Genomic DNA, 21,371 nt, shown 5'->3' with positions numbered 1-21,371 from the left:
TTAATAACCATCTGGTGTACCATTAGCATGGTATTTCAAACCGTTGTGTAAATCTAATGTAAAATAAGTATCACGACAAATGAATAATTGTGGTGGAGGTGGATGATTTCCTGCATCATCAACATTATAATAAGTATCATTAGCTTGAGTATAAATAGGTTGACCTTTAATTTGTATTGGTATATTTTGACCATTAGAATCTAAACCATCAAATACGTAACCACCACGTGAACGCTCACATTGTATATTAAGCATAAATGAAGTAGCATCACTTAATGTATTATTATATCTAGTACCATTTGAAGCATTTCTATCCATAGTTAAAGAATCTTCAAATTCTTTAGTACATTGTATACCACCATCTAAATCAGAAGCAACTAATTGATATTGTAAAAATCTAGCACCTAAAGTAGAAATAGGTTCATCAGGATAATTTTGACCTGCAATAGTTAATTGAACATTATTATAAATAGGATTATCAAAACAAGTATAATCATTAGCATGTTTTGGAAATACAACTGTAATAGTTGTAACATTAAATAAAGGCATATTAATAGTAGATTGTATACCAGATTCAGTAGCAGCTAAAGCAAATGCATTATAATCTAATTGTTGTGAAGGAATTATTAAACCTCCAGGTTGTTGAAGTATTTGAGCTATTTGATTTAAAGTTTCTTCTTTAACTCCAAATCCAAACATATTAGATTTACATGAAACTACTGTTAAACCTGTACAATATAAAGAAACATTCTCAGATGCAGTATCAATAGTATGATTAGTTTCAGTATCACATTTAAATGTAGTAGTTATATTAGCAGAATTACCTATTTGAGTAAAACCATGAGTAAATAAAGGTAAATTATTAAATGTAGCATTAATAGAAGAATCTTCTAAAAATTCTTTCACTTCTTTAATTTTACGTGGATCTACTTGACACCATACTAAACCATTTTGTTTAACATAAAACTTTAATTCAATATCACCAACTAATCTATTTGGATATAAATCAAATGCTTGTAAAGCTAATATATCTTCAAATGGAAGATTCATTTCAAATTCGATATCATGTTTATTTCCATCTGCAATTGTATTTAAATCAACATAAGTACCACAAACAGATTGAGAATATTCTGAAACATTTTCATATAAAGAATGTGTATATTTCCTAGTTTTTTTTTTTCAGCATAAGGTTTAATTGTAGAATAACAATAACCTTCACGACAACATTCATTTTGTTGATAACCAGTAGAAATATTATTAGACATAATTTGTAATTGATCTAATAATTGATTAGAACTCTTAAAACCTATAAATATTTTAGCTAAATTTTCTGGATCTGTTAAATTACCAGATGAAATAGCTTTTGATAATTGTACAGTTATTCTAAGTTTAAAATTAATAAAACCTTCAGTTATTTGTGAAATCATATGATCACCATGAGTAATTCTTAATCTAGTTTCTTGTGATTGATTAAAAGGTGCATTTTGATCATGACAATCTTCAGTTCTTAAAATAAAAGAACGAGTACCATCATTTTTAGCAATTAAATCTTTAAGACGATCAAAATAAGCTCCAACATTACCTTGATCATTTTGTTCATTTTTAGATTGCGTATTATTATAATACATTAATAAAAATGAAAAATATTTTTCATAATTTTTAATGGCGTGGGGGTTGTGGAATAAATTTAAAAACGGTATAAAGAAAATAGGACCTTTACTTAAAAAAGTTAAAGAAGGCTTCGCAAAAATTAGTCCGCATATTGCAAAAGGTTATGAATTTGCAAAACAACATAAAGAAGATATTAAAAAGATAGGACCTTTAAAGAAATTACCTGTAGATAAAATATTTGAAGTAGGTGATAGAATAGCTCCTATATTTAAATCAGTAGGTATGGAAGCAAATGATAAGATCTTTTCTAATTTACATCCTGCATTTTATAAATAAAGAAATAATTATTTATTTTTATTATTATTTATGGCGTGGGGTTTTTGGAACAAAATTAAAAACGGATTTAAAAAAGCTGGTGCTTGGATTAAAAATAAAATTATTAAACCAGTCGGATAATTTATTGGAAATGTTTGGAATAAAGTAGCTAAACCTGTTGTAAATACAGTAGGTAAAATACCTGGAATTGAAAATTTACCTGGTCATGCAGGTGCTATTGCAAAAGGAATTAAAATAGCAGATAAATTCTCACCTGTGATAGATGGTGTAGCTAATGCACTAGTTGGACAAAAGAAATAATAAAATATTATTTATATATATATATATATTGTTTTTTTGAATTTTTGAAACTAAAATATACCAAATTGGACGCAGGCGTCCTTAAAGGATTTTAGTTTCAAAAATTCAAAATAATTTTGTTAAAATTTAAATCATTTTTATGAATGTCGGATTATAAACCTGAGGTTATAGAAACCTATTACAACAAAAATAGGTTAGATATTCCTGAAATTAGAAATTTAAAAGATATAGAAAAACAGAGAAGAGTGTCATTTACAAATGCAATTATATTTGAACAACCAATACCATTTTCAGCTTTAAGACAAAATAGTGAAATATATGTTATACCTTATGAAAAAGAAAATAAATAAAAATAAAAAACATTGTTTCTTTGTTTATTTAAATCTTTAACAATTTTTTCTACTGACCATAATGAAGAAAAAACATTATTAATATATATTGTCTTTTTCGTATTGCTTTGCACAATGTCATTAGATGAAGTGTCAAAATTATTAAAATAATCATTATAGAAATCGAATGTAAAAAGAAATTCATCCTCAGACATTAAAAAAAATGAAGTGACTATTGTTTTTATTCAAACTAGAGCTTTAAAACTATCAGGATCGATTGAATTCATGTCAAATACTGTTTGGAATTCATTATTATCAGGTATTTTATGTGAAATGAGTATATTATTAACTTCAATGTTCGTTGATTCATATAGAAATGCATGATACCATCTTCCAAAATTACTCTCTAATAGAGTTAAATGAATCTCTAAATAATGAATATTATTAGTAAGTGGTGGCTTTTTGTTATCAGTTATTGGTACTGAAACTTTGATATTTCTTTGTTTGAAGAATTCGATCAACTCTTTATGAACAAAATAAAAATCTTGGAAATTTCTATGTTTGATGATCATGCCAATTGGCTTGATTATAAAATTGTTAAAATTACCAAGTTTGTCATCTTTGGGTTCAAAAAATAAAGCAACCGCTGTATCATCTGGATCTTTTTCTTTCATAAAATCTGCAAGTTTTGTAACTGAATAGTAATCTGTATTCATAAAGAGTGAAGTGATGATGTGACATTTTTTAAATTGTGTATTCTGACCATTCGTTTATAAAAATAAAGTTTGCCATGCGATCAAACAATATAACCGTCGCTTTTTGACTACAAACCTCTGACCAAAGATAAATTGAATAGGATAAATGTCCGGCCAAACATAACCGGGGACAATTTGTGCTGGTTATACGAGGTTTTTGATATGTTTATGCGAAAAGTGGCATAAAAGTGCTATCGTCCCTATGAAAAAGTTTCGCGTTCTCTCAAAATTGAATGCTCATTCAAATTTTCTATCGAATTGTATGACTCACAAAAATCATTTTGATTTTTGTTGCGAGCGGAGCGAGCACACTCGGGGGATTGAAGGGGTCTGAGACCTCCGGAGGGGTCCGAAGGGCACCTCCGGGGGTCGAAGACCCCGGAAATCCCCCCAGTGAAAAGTAAAGGTCGGGAATGAATACGAGGTCCCTAGGGGCCCCGCCGGGGGCGGGGCCCCTAGGGACCTCGTATTCATTCCCGACCGCATTATATACCTACCCGTTTTTAATTGGTGGGTTATGATCGTCAAACTCAAATGTTCGAAATGAATTTAGAATCCCTTGATGAGCAAGAAAGCAATCTCAACGGTTTAGTTCTCCCATCACAGGGTCCACCAGAAAATAATGATAAAGCTGAAAAAAACGAAAAAAAAAAAAATCCTGGAATTGCAATCCTTATAAGTGCCTTCTTCATTATTTATTTCACATTACTTTTCTTTTGCTCGTTCTTTATTTCCCGGAGCAAGTACCTTAAATCCAAAAAAGAGCATCCAGATCTTGAATTCTTTGAAGACGATCCTGGAATAACAGTAATTTATTGGCTACATTATTGTAGCATTATTGTATTTTTTGTTTTTTTACCCTTGCAGTTCTTGCGTATTGAGTATAGTTAGTCATCCAAATTTAATATTAATTCTTTTATCATCAAGTTTTGGTATTATACTTTCGTTTGGAATTATTACCCCTATTTTTATAAGTGATTTAAAAGTTGTAAATTATGCACTAAGTTATTCTCAATCTTTATCATCATATGAAAGTGATCTTAATGAAATGATTAATGGCTTTCCATATCTTGAAGTAGGTTTCACAGGCACTTCAAGAAAGGGCGGCAAACATGTCATTTATTATATGTGTACTCCCTCCACTGTTAAAATTAATTCGACAAATGCAACAACATCATATTATCTACCTGACATTGGAGACTACGCATGGGTCCAAACTGAGCTAAACGTGTCATATTCATCAGAAGTTTTGGATTATTTGACCACATTTCGCGATCTGTATCAGAAATCTTTGCCAGAAAACGATCAAAATGGCAGAGCTATCGCATGGAAGGACATAAGTGGCTATAAAATGAAAACGCATAAAACGCACTACATTTTAGTGAGTAAAAAAGCCAAGAATCCGGCCGCGGCGAAGGCAATGATAGCGTTTTGGGCAGGCCTTGGATACTTATATGATATACTTTCCGCGCCAATATACCGCCCAGTAATAACTAAAAATAATATTGAAATTAATGTTTCAATTGACATGGTTCCAAAAGAAGGAGATTACTTTTATACCAAACTGAAGGAAACGCGCTGCTATAGGTGTTAACACGATGATATTAAATAATGCGAAGTGAGTGGTGATAAAAAGTTATGATAAAGATTAGCATGCATTCACATTCATGTGTGTGTATAAATTATATAATATCTGATATAAAATTGAAAATAATAAAATTAAGATAATGAATCTAATTTATATAAATATTAATCTTTTTTAATGTAAATAATTTAAATATTAATATATAGGAAAACATGTTTTCTTAATGATTCAATTGAATTTAACGTTCTTTTTTGCACTCTTCATTATAAACATAATGAAATTACTGTTTCGTTTGATTTTTGAAAGCTTTATGCCACCGCATGAGCAGATTCTATCTATGAATATTCCTATTTTTTAATATCTGAAAAGTCGTCGACGTGAAACCAACCTTCACTACATATAACAAAAAAAAGAGAGGACAGAATAAACATTACTTACTTTAAGAAATTGGAATGATCTTCTCAATAAATCATTAAAATTTAAATTTTTTCTTAATTCATATATTTATTGGGTATAGTTTCCACATCCCGTGGATGCATCCCGAAGCTACTTTTTGAATGATTTTTGATCGTGCATTGTTTTTTAAAACAATGAATAAATATCGTATATTAATTAGAGAAAGAAACATAAATTCATGACTTTGTGATATAAATTCATATTGTGCTATACTTGGCAAATTTCTCCCAAAGTTAATTTTTGCCCCCGCCTCTGGGCAAAAACCAAAAATTAAATCGTATTTCCATGGCATAACGGTCGTCATAAACGGGGGTTTGTATCATTTTTGTTACTGTGAAATAGATTTTCCGATATAATATTTCATCAGTATGATTATGATATGAAATACAAAATAGAAAAATTAGGTGAAACTTTCGTGTTTCATATCATATTTTCATGTTTTAAATTAATTTCACATATTCTCATGGGGATATTAGAAAATATCATTGAGATGAAGTCATATAACAAATGAAAAAAGTAAACTCATCAATGAAAACCTCATAAAAAAACCTTACACTTGAACCAAATATTATTTTGAAATCACAAATTAGTAGACGGTAATGTAATTTTGCAAGAATCAAAAAATTTCAAAACGTTTTATTGAAGACATAAATCATCTTGTACAGTTTGTCATATTCAATATTTCATAGAAGTACGCGCCTTCCTTTGGTATGTCATCAACTGAAAGATTGATTTCAATATTTGACTTTGTAATCACAGGGCGGTATATAGGTATTGAAAGGAGCTCATAAACGTAAACAAACCCTGTCCAGAGCGCCATCGTTGTCTTACCAACGTCTGGGTCCAATCGACCAGATAATTCTTTTTTCTTGACAAAAACAATATTCGGGTTATAAGTTTTCATTTTATAGCCACTGATATCTGTCCACGTGATTTGTCTTCCGTCTTGATCATTTTCTGGCAAAGAATGACGACATATTTCACGGTATTTGTTAAAATATTCTAAAACTTCTGGCGAAAAAGTAGCGTTTAACTCCACTTGTACCCATGCGTAGTCTCCAAATTCGGGTAGATAATATGACGTTGTTGCATTTGTTGAATAATTTACAATCGTTGGGGGGTTACAATAGTAATGATATGTTCTTTTACCAACTCGGGCTTTTGAGAGGCCTGTATAACCAATTTCAAGATATGGAATGGCCATTAATCATCAATTATTTGTTTCATTAATATCATTTTCATATGATGAAAAATTATAAGAATTACTTAATACATTGTCAACTGCTTCTTCTATGCGAATATATATGGGACACAAAATGCCAAAAAGAATGACTGCCGAACTTGAGAATGTAAATATTTCGATTAAAAGAAGATTGCAGTAATATAAAAATAAGGGCAAAACAACAAAAAATATAAGGATAACACAATAATATGTCCAATATAAGGCAATTGGAGTTGTTGAAACATCATAAAAATCTAGATCTGGATGTTCTTCTTTAGCTTTAAGGTATTTGCTTCGAGGAATGAAGAATGAACAAAAGAATAATAACGTGAAAAAAATCATGAAGAATGCACTTATGATAATTGCCACCCAAGGAATTTTTCGATTTTCCGAACTACCCTTTTTGGTTGCTTTTGGAGTAGGTGGTGGTGGTGGAAGATCTAAATCGTCGAATTCGATTCTTTCTTCCTTGCTCATTTGACTTTCAAGTTAATTAATCAAGTTAATTGAAACAGGTTCAGAAATTTCAGATCTTTAAGAAAAAATGGGTAAAAAATACCCCTTTCATTCAATATTCTTAATATCAGTTTTCCGAGCAATTATTAAATAAAAATATTATTAAAATTCGAAATATTAAAAAACAATTTGAGTAAAATATTTATTTCGAATCATATTAAAAATTGTTAGTTTATTTTCGAGATATTTCTATTTTATATTCAGTATCCAGATATCTGGTCTAAAAGTTCATTTTTATGGCATTTTTCAGGAGGTTACAACAAATGGTTATAAGAAAACAACAAACAGTTGCGTCAACAATTATCAGTGTGAATACCCAGTAACCATGGATCTTTTATAAGCTAAATAAACTGTCTGTATTTATACAAATTGTTGATGTCCTTATCTGCTATTATATTCTTTTATATTGCTTTATCGCACAATGTGCACTTCAAAATGCAATTTTAAAAATTGATTCGTCAATTGTGTTGCAATTTTGGCATTATATGCTAAGCTTTGCATAAGATATTCTTAGCATCAGAAAATAGAAAATAAACATCATATTCATTTTTATTTTTTATAGCATAATCGAAGTTAAGAAACCGTTTGAATTGATTCTCAACACAATCAGTAACTTCCTGTGACTTTTTCGTAACCTCCTGAAAATGCTGTATATGAATTTTCAATCAATTTACAGTTATGGTTAAATATAAAGTTAAATGTAAATGAAAATAATGAATTACCAAGCGGAACCTTGTTCAGATCGATAAGAAAAATGAAATATGGATAGAAGATAATTTATTTTAACGCTCTATTTGACAAATTAGAAATCAATAAAGTTATCGAAAACAAAATCATCACCTTGAAACAAATCATCAAAATCAGTATCAAAAATACTTGGTTCCGCTGACGATTCAATTGGAGATGAAGGGTCACTTCTGTTTTCTGGTTGTTGTGTTATCACATCTGTATGATTTACACTAACAATTGATGGAACATTGGAAATTTGGTAAACCGGTTGCTTCTGTTCATATGGGAAAGTAAGACATCCTTTCTTCATCTTTCTCATGAGAACTTGGAATCTGTTTTTAACCATAGCATCTGTGCGATTAAGGAAGAATTTCGATATCTTAACCCATTTGGAGCCAAGCTCACGCTGCTTTAAGAGAAGCAATTTATCTTCTTCTTCTGTCCATGGGGAAGTATTGAGTGATGGAGATAAGTAATAACTCCAGCGCTCTTTGCATTGACGTGCATTACGACCAGGCATTTCTTGTGCAATAAGATTCCAATCATAATCACCAAGACGTGAGACAACTTCTTTTAAGCGCTCATCTTCTTCTTCGTTAAACTTCGCATGAGGTTTGAAGTTTCTTATGTTTGTACTTGGTTGTGGTGTTTCCATTTGTTGTAAAAGTGCATTTGTAAAGAACATTCTAAGTATGAAAATGAAACATTTTTTTCACTATCTTTTTTGAATGCGTTTGGCAATGAACAAATCATTTTTTATTGAAAAAAATTGAGAGGAATTGACTGAAATGGCATCAAGCAAATCACAAATGACTATAAACTTATCAAAAATAAAAAGTGTGCGTCGGTTATGGCAACAAGCAAATCATAAAATGCCATAAAACACAGAAATACAAAAAGTGTCACTACGATAGGACAACCAACAAATCATTATTTGCAATTAACCTCCATATAAGCAAAAGTGGGTAATGTCACTTTTTCGAAATATGCTGCGTAAATCAAAGAAAAATCCGGGTGACCTTGACAATCAGCAAGTCATAATACGACAGTTTCTTGATCTTATAATGATTCAAATGACAACCAACAAATCATTATTGGCGAAATATAAAAAGTAAAGTATATAAATCAATTGAATTGAACATTCAAAAATTGATTAAGCAAATCACAACTGCATGTCCATCGTCAAGAAATTGACTAAGCTTGTTTGGCCAAAAATCCAAAAATGATAGTTCAATAATAGAGATATTTTCTTTGGTTTATATTCAATTTTCAATCGAATTGAAATTTAGAAGACATGTATTGAATGAAAAATAGGAATGATGATTTACAAAGTCTATCTGAAATAAAAACGTACGAATTAGGGCATCCTTAAAATATTTCTGGTGTGACCAACACATAAATATGGTTGCACAACTCTCTGATGCTCTTAGGCAACGCATATCAATTGCATGCTTAGAATTCGAGAGATCTTGGACTACAATGATGAAGACAACAAAGAACTTACCATTTGAAGAAGATTCTGTTTTTAGTGCACATAAAATTATTTCTTACAATCCAACAAGTGAACCTGTTTCAAATGAATTTCCAAAAATAAAAAAATCATCGGAAACAATATCAAAAATTATTCAAAAACATTCTAAACTTGTTGAAGAAGATTTAAATAATGTTCAATCTTGGATTTTGCTTGGGCATTGTTACCTTGTTTTAAATGATTTCCCAAATGCTTATTCATCTTATTCTCATGTTCACAGAATAACAGATAAAATTCAAAATCCATATTTTTGGTATTGTTCAGGTATTGTCTATCAACATTTCAGGTATAATGAAGAAGCAATACGATTTTTTGCGAAAGTTATCCAAATTGCTCCTAAATTCCCTGAAATCAACGATCTTTTATTTCATCTTTCCATCAGCTACAGGCAACTTTCACGATACGAGGAAGGCATTGGTTTTCTTCAAAACGTTCTTGCTCATCCACCAGCTAATCTTGTTGAAGATGACATCAATTTCCAAATTGCATTTACATATCAATGCTCTGGCCTAACATATAGTGCTTATCAACTGTACGCCAAACTTTATGCTAAATATCCTCGCTCTGACTGTGTAATTCAACAGTTTCTTTGGTTTCTGTCATTTCAAAACGCCGATCAATATTTAACGGTCGCGAACGATATCCTCAACAATCTCAGCGAAGACCAAACCACTAGTCCTGTTATCAAGCTTATTTCTGCACGCATTGCAATGAAACAACAAAACCTCACGCTTGCCTATCAAAAATATTGCGAATGTTCAAACTATTGGTGCGAATCACCACTTTTTTGGTGTGGTCTTGGTATTCTTTACTTTAAGAGTGAACAATATGAAGACGCTAAGATCGCTTTCCAAAGAGCTATAGGAAATCATACTGATATTCCTGAGGCTTGGTTAAATCTTGGATATATCTGTGAAAGTACAGGAGATCACGCAATGGCAAGGAAAATATATGAAACAGGTGCACAGCAATGCTCTAATACTCTTCCATTTCAAGAAAGAATCGCTCAAAATGGAGTAAATTATTATCGAAAAGGGGGAACTCCGCAGTTAATGGAAATTGATGAGCCAAAATTTGCGTTACAAACAGTTGATATAATCGTAGACAGAATATTGGACGTACCACCGAAAATACCAGCCGAACAATTTGAAGGCGAAGAAGGAATTGCGGAAGCACTTGAGCCATTAGTAATGGGTTATGACTCTCTGTTTAGTAAGAAATAAATAATTGTTTTTAAATTAATTTTTAATGATTAATCATATTCGAATATCGCAAATTTTAATTAAATTACTTTGTACCTGAATTAAATTTAATTTATTTCTTATTAGGTCTCCAGTAATGATTCCTAAACTGCCGTGAAAAAACCTGTAGACCAATAACAAAATTTTAGATAAATCTAAATTTTTATATACTTTATTATACCATTTTCACATCATGTTGGCCATTTTCCGTTTCAATATGGCCATTTTCTGTTTCAATATGGCCATTTTCTGTTTCATTATGGCCATTTTCCGTTTCAAGGTGGCCAACCGTTTTCTATCGTAAATCTTAAAATTCAAGATTTAAAAAACCGAATTTTTTTTTGAGTGAAGCATCTTTTAAATTCTATGTTGTAAAATGTTGTATTCCAAAAAATATCGATATTTTTTATATGTACATTCTAATTTTTTTCATATAAAATAATATAAATAATTAAAAAGAGTATTTTTACAATTATGATTGGTATCATTTGAAATATTATAGGATAAAATTTGTATGAATAATTCAAATAATTTTGTACATTTTCCCTCGTAACATTTTGAATTGCATCATTTATTGCTTCTTCGAGAACCTGAAATCGAACAACTCCTTTTTTCCCAAAAGGAAGATTAATTGTACTCAGAAGAATTTGATTTTTCTCTTGTAAATATCTTTTTACATATGCTTTAGTTTGACTAAAACATCTTTCAATTGGATTAAGATATGGGGAATATGGTGGTAGAAATAAAAGTACAAACTGAGCTTTTTGGCATAATTTAAGTAGTTCATATTGTCGATGAATTGAATAATCATCTAAAATTAAGACAAATTTTTGATTTGGATATTTTGTCTTTAAATCATTAATTAAATTTTTAAAATATTCTTCAAATCGAATTGCATCAACATTATTTGTTTCAGTTTCATGGTATACCCAACCATAATTTGGACTAACAGCTGCTAAAATATTGATTTTTCTACATCCATCGATTAATGATGATTGAACTGCTCTTTTTCCAAATTTAGATCTTCCCATATTTCTTCTCGTCAAAATTGTAAAATTTGATTCATCAATGTAAATTTGTTGAATACTCTCTGATAAATTTGTCAATTGATTTAAATAATTTACTCGCTGTTGAATTATTTCTGGTGTATTTGCATTTGCAGAAACATAGCGAAGCTTTTCATAAGAAACAAAATTTCCATCCAAATGACAGTGAATTGTAGATAAATATATCTGATCATTTGGTATTTTAAAGTGTTTTAATAAAGCATTTTTGATTTCGAGAAGTGTTGATGCACTGTTTTCTTCCACATAATTTATAATAAATTCTTCCATCTCAGGAGTAACGATTTGATGATGAGGACCTCCTCTATTTGAAATTGGTGGACAATTAAAATTATTCTCCATAATTTGGTGAGTTCTTCTTCTAATTGTCCTTGAAGACATTCCAAGAGCTGATCCTACTACATTAGGATCTTCACCATTCACAATTGTTTTTGTTAAAGCCTCTAAATCTTTGACACGAGGCATATATCTAGGCATACACATTTTAAAATAATAAACAAATACAACATTTTACAACATAGAATTTAAAAGATGCTTCACTCAAAAAAAAATTCGGTTTTTTAAATCTTGAATTTTAAGATTTACGATAGAAAACGGTTGGCCACCTTGAAACGGAAAATGGCCATATTGAAACAGAAAATGGCCAACATGATGTGAAAATGGTATAGTAAATTGAAGTTTTAACATATATTCAGTCCCAAAAATTTGAATTATCTAAAATATGTAAAAAAAAAAAATCGAGAAAAAGATTTTATAATGTTAACGAGTGAAATGAGTAAATACGTGCTCTATGAACAATGTTACATGTGTAGGCAACAAGCTTTTCACGGCAGTCTATCATGGAGCTTGAAATATTTTATGTGTATTTATGAAAATGAAAGATAGAATGATTGCCTGGTTTGAACAACAGTTGGTAATAGAAAATAAGTTAGTTTCATCCAAAAAATTTGGCAATAAATGAAAAAAAAATGAGGAAAAAAATTTGTGTATGCAACTTATCACTGCCTAGTATAGTTTTCTCGTTCACCAGAATATTTATGTTTTATCTTGGAGATTTAAATAAAAGAAAAAATTTTCGTGAAAACTTATTGTCACATTTTGACCGTTTAGCTACATTAAAACGGCTTTCATCAGAAATGGAGCAAAAACCAACTATTGTTTTTGGTCCAAATATAAATCCATCTTACAAATTCGAATATGTTGCAAATACACGAACTGCCTCATATAATATATCTGGGATAAAAATTTTTCGTTTCCCTGAAAATCCTAATGATTCATTAGAAATAAAACAAAAATATTTTGTTATACAAATTTTTCACAAAGCAAATGATCCAGTGAATATAAGAATCTCAGTACGCGGATTAAATACAATATTCAAATTTTCATTTTCGACTATAGAGAAAAAACCACAAAAAATCATTCAAAAAAACTCAAGGAATATACTCCTTCCTAAAATACCACATGATGTTTGGGTTAATTTATGTTTTGATATTCAATATATTGTTACAAATTATTGGCCTAATGGCGAATTTGACTCAGTGCACAGCATTGAAATAACGCCTACTTGTCTTATTCGCTATATATTTGGAATATCCAGTCCTTTAAGACCCGAATTATCAGGATCAGATGTTCCAAACAAAATGAAGCTCATTGGAACTCTTCCGCAATCAACAGTTCTTATCTCAGATCCACAACCTAAGGTAGAGCGAAAATCCAAAATACCGATTTATTCCCAAGGATCAAAAAGTAAAGGAACAAAAAGGGCAAAAACAGGTGGATCCCAGCACGAGATAAAGAAGCCCGAAGTGAAACGCAATAAAACTGCAAAAATTACGTTTGAAAATGATTTTGAATATGATTCATCATCAGATGAAGCTTTTTTAGGGAAGATGCCAATAAGAGAATCAAACTTAGAAACTGAAGAAGAGGAGTTAGAGCTTGTTTATATTGAGGCTCTTGATTGTTATTATTGTCCTAATAATCAGCAATATTACCAAATTGATGATAATTAGATCGAATTGTTAACTAAGTAGAACGGGAAGCGATAATTATTTTAATAGTTTATCGGTTTTTATTTATTTTAAATTATTCAGTAAACATTTCTTTCGAGTCATTATCTTTTGAAACACAAACTTTTCTACAGCATTGGGAAAGAAAAAAAGAAAATTGTACATATATATATAAATATTTTTACTTACCCTTCTGTCCTCAAAGTTCGCTGGCTCCCATTTTTGCACGTTAAGGCCAATTAACGTGTTTTTTAAATCACCGATTTTATTCAAGATTAACACGATATTTCAAGATGAAACTTTCCTAGTTAAATTAGGGCCTAATTTAAAGCGTTTTGTTCATGATGACTCAGTCATCATCTATAGATAAATTATTATAAATTTATAATAAGAAAAAAATTTCATCTTCGGGGACACTGTAATTTACCGTAAATTACAACATACTTATGTAAATATGTATCAGATTGCTCTTGGAAAATTCAAAAAATAAAATTTTAAAATGCATATAACACTTATATGTGTTTATAAAATCAGTTTTCAGCTTGAACTTGTTGACGGTTCTTCGGGTGGAATTTGAATGCCTTCTGGCGGTTTATCAGGGATTTCTTCGTCTTCTTTGTCTTCGTCGCGGTCGAACTCAAGTTGACGTGACTCCTCTATGATTTGATTTTCAAACGCTCTGACGTCATCAATAGTCATTGGATACCACTTATCAGCAAGTCGCATCAATTGACGATGTGTATCAAGAAAGAGATTATGATAAAATGTGTTCATTGCAAACTTCTCGGCTATTGTTTGGAGGCCTTTCCAATGGAACATAAATTTAACAACTTTAATTGCTATCATCATTTCACCATCATAATGTGTTGACCATAAAGGTGGTTTTTCCTCGTTAGCTTTCGCTCTCTTAGGGCTTCCTTGAAGAGGTGTTGTGATTCCTGCTTCAGGGCAGACAAAACCGTGGAGATCATATTCACTCTTATCTGGTTTAGGCTTGCTGTCAAGGATATCGAGATATACAATCTTACGTTTCTTTAGTTCCTTTTTGCTCAAGTTAAGAGCATTTTCTGGTATTTTACCGTTTTTTTCATATGGAAAATGTTGTGAATCGATTTCCATTAGAAAATCGTCACCTAATCCTGGTACTGCATACTCGGTGTGGTAATGAGGGTAAGAATTCCATGATTTCTCATGACAATGACAATATTTGTCGGGAAGAGCCCAACGGAGGAAAGCAGGGATCCTTGTCTTAAAGTGCATTATCTTGTATGTGTATTGTCCAGATTCATTTTCGTTTTGGAAAGGTTCGTTTGTGATGGTTTCAATTCCTTCGCCCTTAACTTGTTCTGATTCTTCTTTTGATCTCTGAGCGGTCATGTATAAATTACCTATTTTGTACTGTGTTACAGAAGTCGGGAGTATAATCCTGAACTCGTAAATCTTCATTGGATGTGATTTTAGTGGCCGGAACGGTCAAAATTTTCTATCATCACAATCGAACGACTTTTTCAATTGGTTTTTTACATTGCCTCATTTTCAAAAAACAGCGTGGCGGTTGTTATCCAATTTTGAGCGGATTTTGTTAACGGTTTTTTATCGTATTGATCACGCTGAATTGCATAAGATTGTTCCATCGAGAGTAAAATTACTTATAATCAACTCAACTAATTCAACTGGAGTTTTTTATTTGTTTCAGGTCGAGAAGAAATATGACTATACCATTTTATCAAAAAGCAAACTACCTTACATAGGAAATTACATATTTTTTCAAAAATGTTTGATTTATCATGTAAGGTTTGCAACATAACGTTGTTACACAATTCCTTAAACATATAAATATTTCTGTGTTAATTTTCATTTAAGGTGCGCAACATAACGCTGTTTCACAATTCCTTAAACATATAAATATTTCTGTGTTAATTTATCATTTAAGGTGTGCAACATAACGCTGTTTCACAATTCTTAAACAAAACATTTGTGTGTTAATTTGTTGAACAATTTGAAGGTGCGCAACTTCATTTGAATTCTTTATTTACCAAAACTGAATTATTTCAATTTATTTGTTTATTCATTTAATTCTTTATTTTAATAGTTATTGATTATGTATATACTATTTCGTCATTTTTTCCTTTATCTTTTCCTTTCTTCTTATTATCCTTCTTATCCGGTATATCGTCTGGTACGTCTGGTGCTCTCCACATCATAGACGGCGTCATTCCGGTGTATCTTCTTCTCATTATTTCTCTCTTCTTTTCTCTATTTACGATTAATCTTTCGCTTGTGTCATCGTGTATTGGTATCAATCTCAATATCGCTCCTACGATTAGTTCAGTCAATGCGAATCCGACTGAGTACAGCCATTGTTTCCAACCCAATCCGATGCAACCGAACACGTCACCACCGAATTCCACCAAAATGACTTGCACGACGACAATTAGCACGAACAAACCCCAGAAGTATGGGTTAGAGAAGAATCCTTCGAAGAATGATTGCGATTGATCAGTTACGCGTGAGTTCAATAAGTTAAACACTTGGCAAAAGACAAATGTGTTCCATAAGAATGTGCTTTGTGCTTTGTCATTCGATGTATCTAATTCGAAGAACTTCTCAGCACCAAATAACACAAGTAAACATAAACCTGTTTGCCATAATGCATGGACAATGATGTTACGATACATTAAGCGTGATATTAATGCACCACTTTCTCCATATGGTGGTCGATCTAATAATGATTCTATTGGACCTTTAGTAGCTAATGCTAAAGCTCCAATAGAGTCCATAATTAATGACACCCATAAAAGTTGGATAGCTCTAAATGGTGAACCTTGTAATATACATGAGCCGACAAATGAGATAATTAATGCACAAACATTAACTGTTAATTGGAATTGTAAGAAACTTCGGACATTATCATAGATACATCGCCCCCATTTTAATGCAGAGACAATACTATTAAAGTTATCATCTAATATAACTATATCAGAGGCCATCTTAGCTAACTCTGTACCACATTGTCCCATAGCTAATCCAACATTAGCTTTACGTAACGCTGTAGAATCATTTGAGCCATCACCTGTAACAGCAACGACTTCACCACATTCCATTAATAATGATACTAATCGATACTTATCAAGTGGGGAAGAACGTGCTAATACTTGTAACTTAGGTAATCGATCAATTAATTGTACCTTTGACATTGACGAGAATTCTTTTCCGAGCATTGCATGTCCATCTTCTGTTAAGATACCACATTGTCTTGCAATAGATACAGCTGTGTTAATATTATCACCGGTAACCATACGAACTAAAACACCGGCTTGTTTACATTGTTCGATAGCATGTGGTACTTCTGGTCTTAATGGATCTCGAATACCACAAACACCTATGACAATTAAATTACATTCGACATTAGCTGGATCATTCCAATCATCATCGAATTCAGTACCTTCTAATTCGCCATATGTAATTAACATTGTACGTAATTGATCATCTGCAAATTCATTAACACGTTGAATGATATCTTCTGATGTAACTTCATCTAATTCCTTAATTTCATTTGACAAATTAATATAATGTGTACATTTCTTAATTAATATTTCTGGTGCACCTTTAGCATATACTCTATATCCATTATCATGTGGTACTACTGATGACATTCTCTTACGTGTAGAATTAAAGTCATGTAATACTGCTGTTGGATGTAATTCTCGAATTTCTTTATAGTCATAACCTGCTTCTGTAATCATTTGTAATAATGCACATTCGGTACTTTTGCCGACATATGAAGGTTTGGTATCTCCTGGCTTAACAGTCATATAAGCATTAGTATTACATGCAATCGAATCAGCCATTAAATTCATGACTTCTTTCGGTATACCATTAGCTGGATTATCATCGAAGTCTTGGCCATCCATATAAAACTTAACAACAGTCATCTTATTCTGTGTAAGTGTACCTGTTTTATCCGAACAAATTGTTGTTGCGCCACCCATAGTTTCACATGCAGACATATTACGTACGAAGTTATTATCACGCATCATCTTCTTCATAGAAAATCCTAATGATATAACAACAGCTAATGGTAAACCTTCTGGAACTGCACCAATGAATATAGTAAATGATACCATTAAATTATCCATTAATGACGTAAGGAATTTACGTTCCCATTTCTTACCAACAATGTTTCGAATCCATAAGATCAACAATACAACAAATGTTAAAATAGCACCAACAAGTCCCATGTATGTGATCTTAACTGCAACATCATCAAGTTTCTTCTCTAATGGTGTCTTCTCACCAGCAGAACTAATCTCATTAAGTTTCAACATCGTAATTCCACTTTGTGAATGATTACCAACTGCACATACTAAGATCATGGCATCACCAGAGTCAACAGCTGTGCCTGAAAACACAACTGGGTTTTGTTCATTAACACGAATTGGGACACTTTCACCAGTGGTTTGGGAATTATCAACATAGAAGGCATGCCCTGAGATATAGATACCATCAACTGGAATGGCGTCTCCGTTTTTAAGGGATAATATGTCTCCAACTAAAATTTCTGTTGATAAAATTTGTTTTTCTTCACCGGCTCGAATGACATTCACAAGAAATTCATTCTTTAGACGACTTACCCCTATAAATGCTTTCTGTTGCGTATAGTTAATTTGCGCTGTAACACAACTGACAATTAAGGAACATAAAAGAATAGCAACAGGATCAATAAAATGAACCCAACCTTGATCATAACTAAATATGGCAGTAAGTACAATGGAAATAAGGGAAATGATTACAAGAATTTTCAACATTAAATCTTTGAATGTAAGAAGGAAAAATCCACACCATGAACGAGTGGGTGGATCTGGTATAATATTGACACCCCATTTCTCTTTCCTTTCTTTATACCCTGAAGCTTCTTCTGTGGCCGAAATTCCATTATGAAGATCAGTTTGAAATTCATTGACAAGTCCTTCAATACCACCAAACTCAGCTAATTCAGAAGCATTCCCACGCTCGAAAAATTCAGCGAGGTGGTCTATGGTGATGCTTTTCATATCTAAATGTGGTTAAACGATAGGATAATGAGGTTAAATAGAAAAAGTTTCAAGGCCGGCAGTTCTACTCATTCAATTAACGTTTACCAGGTCGCTGGCAAAACCCCTTCAGTTGCAACCCTTTTCAATTTCTGAACTTATTGCATTTTTGTATTATCAAATCAGAAAAGAAATTTTAATTAGAAAAAATGTGCGGCTTGATTATACTCTAAATATTTTATAAAATGTTATTGTAAATAAAAATTGATTTTAATTTGAGCGATTGTTATTCATTCTTTGATTAATTCGGAATAGTTTTAAGATGTTATTACTTTCTGTGTCATATCCTATAAATGTATATAGCTAATTTTCAAATCTTACAAAATTAATTTTGATACGTCAATAAAATTGTATCCAATCATAAAATTTTGTTATCACCAAACATATATTTCATTACAATTATTAGTGTTATTAAATTCCAATGCGTGATATCTATTTTATAAAGTTGTGCATAAGAAAAATTAATTTCATTAAAAAAATGTTAGAAAACTTTCTAATTTATTCGTAATAATGTAAAAATAAAAATAATTTATAAGAAAATATATGAATATTTACATTTATAAATTATAATCTCTATCAAACAAGTTCAAAACCGATTTCTTTTTAAACTAATAATTTTTACCTTTGGTATACAGGAAAGAATACAAAATAATATAATTCTATCAAATTCCATCATCAATAATCTTTAACATTTGTCCATATTTTTCATTTTGATGTTGAAACTCTGGATCAACATCATCATCTTCTGAACTGATTTGGCATATAATATCTTCAATTGAAGGATCAATAAATGAGTTTCTTAGGGGCATTTGTAAGCGTTGGTCTTCTGGTTTAACATACCCTATTTTCGTTGATAAGAAAGGTTTTAAGGGTAACTTGTCATCTGAAATTTCATTATCTTTGTTACAGCAGCAAATGTTCGACCCCATTTCTGCTTTTTGCTTTGAGCGCTTTTTGCCGTCATAATCCCAAACACAGCAAACGGTCAATTTAAAGATGGAAAACAACGAACTCAATAGGTATGACAGACAAATACGGGCATGGGGTTTTGAAACTCAGAACAAACTCAAAGCTTGTAAGTTTCTATTTTATGGAATTACAAATTCATCATTAGAATGCATGAAAAATCTCATTTTAGCAGGAGCTTCATTTGTCCATGTTTTAGATAGTTCAAATACTGAAATGGCGTTTGCAAACTATGTTGAGTTCTTAAAGACTTTAAATCCATATTGCCCATTAACTGTTATTCATGATGATAACTTTAATAACTTCCAAAATTATGACTATGTGTGTCTATTCAACGCGAACATGGAAATATTTAGCAAAGTCATTCAAACTGAGTGTGTTTGTTTGATGGCATGTGGTCTTACTGCATATTTATTATATGGTGTCCCAAGTATTTCCTTACATTTTAATGACGAACCAACAGATGTAATTGATGAAACTATTTCGGGTTCTCTTTTTTCCCAATTAATAATAGATCATCTTCCCCCAATTCCTAGAACAGCATTACAACTTAAGTTCGACGCTAACAATATGTCTACATCTGTTCAAAATGTTTGTGTATAAATAAATGCTTAAAAAAAACCAAAGATTTCATAAATCTTTGGGCAAAATATTTGCTTACAAAACGTATTTTTTTCAAAACTTTATTTGAAGTTCAAAAAAATTGAATAAAATATTATCGTCTTTTGCTTTTAACGTTCATAACCGTTGTTAAATGTTTGCAGTGGCTAAAATAATCTGGTGGCAAAGATCTATAATTATAAATGTTTGGCCAAAATAATGCCTACACATCTCAGCAAATGCTACACTTAGGATCCCAGCAAATATTAATTCCAAGTCAACAAATGGACTACTCAAACCAGCAAAATCCACAACCTAATGCAATGAATAATGCTCATAATAATTTCAAAAAACCAAGATCAAAACAAAATCAGAAATTTAAGCATTTTTATAGCAAATTATATATTCAAAATCTTCCGTCAGACATCAAGACAAACGACGATCTTGCCGATATGTTCTCGCAGTTTGGCACTGTCAAATCTCCATTTCTTATGAAGGAGGGAACTGCGTTGTGCATGATGGCGGACCACAAAAGCGCAGTCTCCGCAATAAATGCACTTAATGGCAAATTTTTGGAAGGGAAATTACTCGTTGTGAGATGGGCCCTTAACCACAAGGACAAAAAGAAACAAAAAGTTGTAAATCATTAAAAATTTGATATTTAAATATTTTTTCTTTTTGTTGAAAATTTTTTTGTAAATGAAAATTATGTTATATGTAAGCAAAGGTTTTTATTTGATAAAGATGTCCAAAATTTGTTGTTTTGTATCTGTTGGTCATTATCATTCATAGTTAGTTCGTTTGAGATGTGGTCAGTTTTTTCTTACCATTTGATGGAATGAGTTTTAGAAAATCAATGTAAAACTCCGAATTCTGAATTTCTTTTTGTTTTTAGGAAATAAAAAATTAATAATTCCAACAATCAAAAAAATTTCTGCATTGACACCACAAGTATTATAATTAATACATATGGTAAGTGTGTTTATATGAAGATAACAAAAATAAATAAATTATTACATGTAAGTTTT

At 31.1% G+C, this 21,371-nt stretch overlaps 8 protein-coding genes across 8 annotated transcripts; 3 read left to right on the top strand and 5 right to left on the bottom strand.

Moving 5' to 3' along the window:
• GO595_008296 (uncharacterized protein) lies at window positions 1–1,050 on the bottom strand (the record flags this gene model as incomplete). The annotated part of the gene is made up of 1 exon (XM_067921855.1): window positions 1–1,050. One exon carries the CDS (start codon window positions 1,048–1,050, stop codon window positions 1–3), a length of 1,050 nt encoding a protein of 349 aa, XP_067771536.1.
• A 3,329-nt stretch (window positions 1,051–4,379) lies between these two features.
• On the top strand, window positions 4,380–4,925 carry GO595_008295 (uncharacterized protein; the record flags this gene model as incomplete). The annotated part of the gene is made up of 1 exon (XM_067921854.1): window positions 4,380–4,925. One exon carries the CDS (start codon window positions 4,380–4,382, stop codon window positions 4,923–4,925), a length of 546 nt encoding a protein of 181 aa, XP_067771535.1.
• Window positions 4,926–6,024: 1,099 nt separating this feature from the next.
• On the bottom strand, window positions 6,025–6,576 carry GO595_008294 (uncharacterized protein; the record flags this gene model as incomplete). The annotated part of the gene is made up of 1 exon (XM_067921853.1): window positions 6,025–6,576. The coding sequence occupies one exon, from the start codon at window positions 6,574–6,576 to the stop codon at window positions 6,025–6,027; it is 552 nt and encodes a 183-aa protein (XP_067771534.1).
• A 1,336-nt stretch (window positions 6,577–7,912) lies between these two features.
• GO595_008293 (Myb-like DNA-binding domain containing protein) lies at window positions 7,913–8,494 on the bottom strand (the record flags this gene model as incomplete). Its single annotated transcript, XM_067921852.1, has 1 exon — window positions 7,913–8,494. One exon carries the CDS (start codon window positions 8,492–8,494, stop codon window positions 7,913–7,915), a length of 582 nt encoding a protein of 193 aa, XP_067771533.1.
• A 746-nt stretch (window positions 8,495–9,240) lies between these two features.
• GO595_008292 (TPR Domain containing protein) lies at window positions 9,241–10,593 on the top strand (the record flags this gene model as incomplete). The annotated part of the gene is made up of 1 exon (XM_067921851.1): window positions 9,241–10,593. One exon carries the CDS (start codon window positions 9,241–9,243, stop codon window positions 10,591–10,593), a length of 1,353 nt encoding a protein of 450 aa, XP_067771532.1.
• Window positions 10,594–14,221: 3,628 nt separating this feature from the next.
• Window positions 14,222–15,130, bottom strand: GO595_008291 (Phosphatidylinositol transfer protein; the record flags this gene model as incomplete). The annotated part of the gene is made up of 1 exon (XM_067921850.1): window positions 14,222–15,130. One exon carries the CDS (start codon window positions 15,128–15,130, stop codon window positions 14,222–14,224), a length of 909 nt encoding a protein of 302 aa, XP_067771531.1.
• A 653-nt stretch (window positions 15,131–15,783) lies between these two features.
• On the bottom strand, window positions 15,784–18,738 carry GO595_008290 (calcium-translocating P-type ATPase, PMCA-type family protein; the record flags this gene model as incomplete). Its single annotated transcript, XM_067921849.1, has 1 exon — window positions 15,784–18,738. One exon carries the CDS (start codon window positions 18,736–18,738, stop codon window positions 15,784–15,786), a length of 2,955 nt encoding a protein of 984 aa, XP_067771530.1.
• Window positions 18,739–19,773: 1,035 nt separating this feature from the next.
• On the top strand, window positions 19,774–20,346 carry GO595_008289 (SUMO-activating enzyme subunit 1; the record flags this gene model as incomplete). The annotated part of the gene is made up of 1 exon (XM_067921848.1): window positions 19,774–20,346. One exon carries the CDS (start codon window positions 19,774–19,776, stop codon window positions 20,344–20,346), a length of 573 nt encoding a protein of 190 aa, XP_067771529.1.
• Window positions 20,347–21,371: the final 1,025 nt, after the last annotated feature.

Source organism: Histomonas meleagridis (assembly GCF_020186115.1).
Source record: "Histomonas meleagridis strain 2922-C6/04-10x chromosome Unknown contig_64, whole genome shotgun sequence".
Taxonomy (NCBI): domain Eukaryota; phylum Parabasalia; order Tritrichomonadida; family Dientamoebidae; genus Histomonas; species Histomonas meleagridis.
The sequence above is the reverse complement of the archived record's forward strand: the minus strand, read 5'-3'. Positions and strand labels throughout refer to the sequence as shown.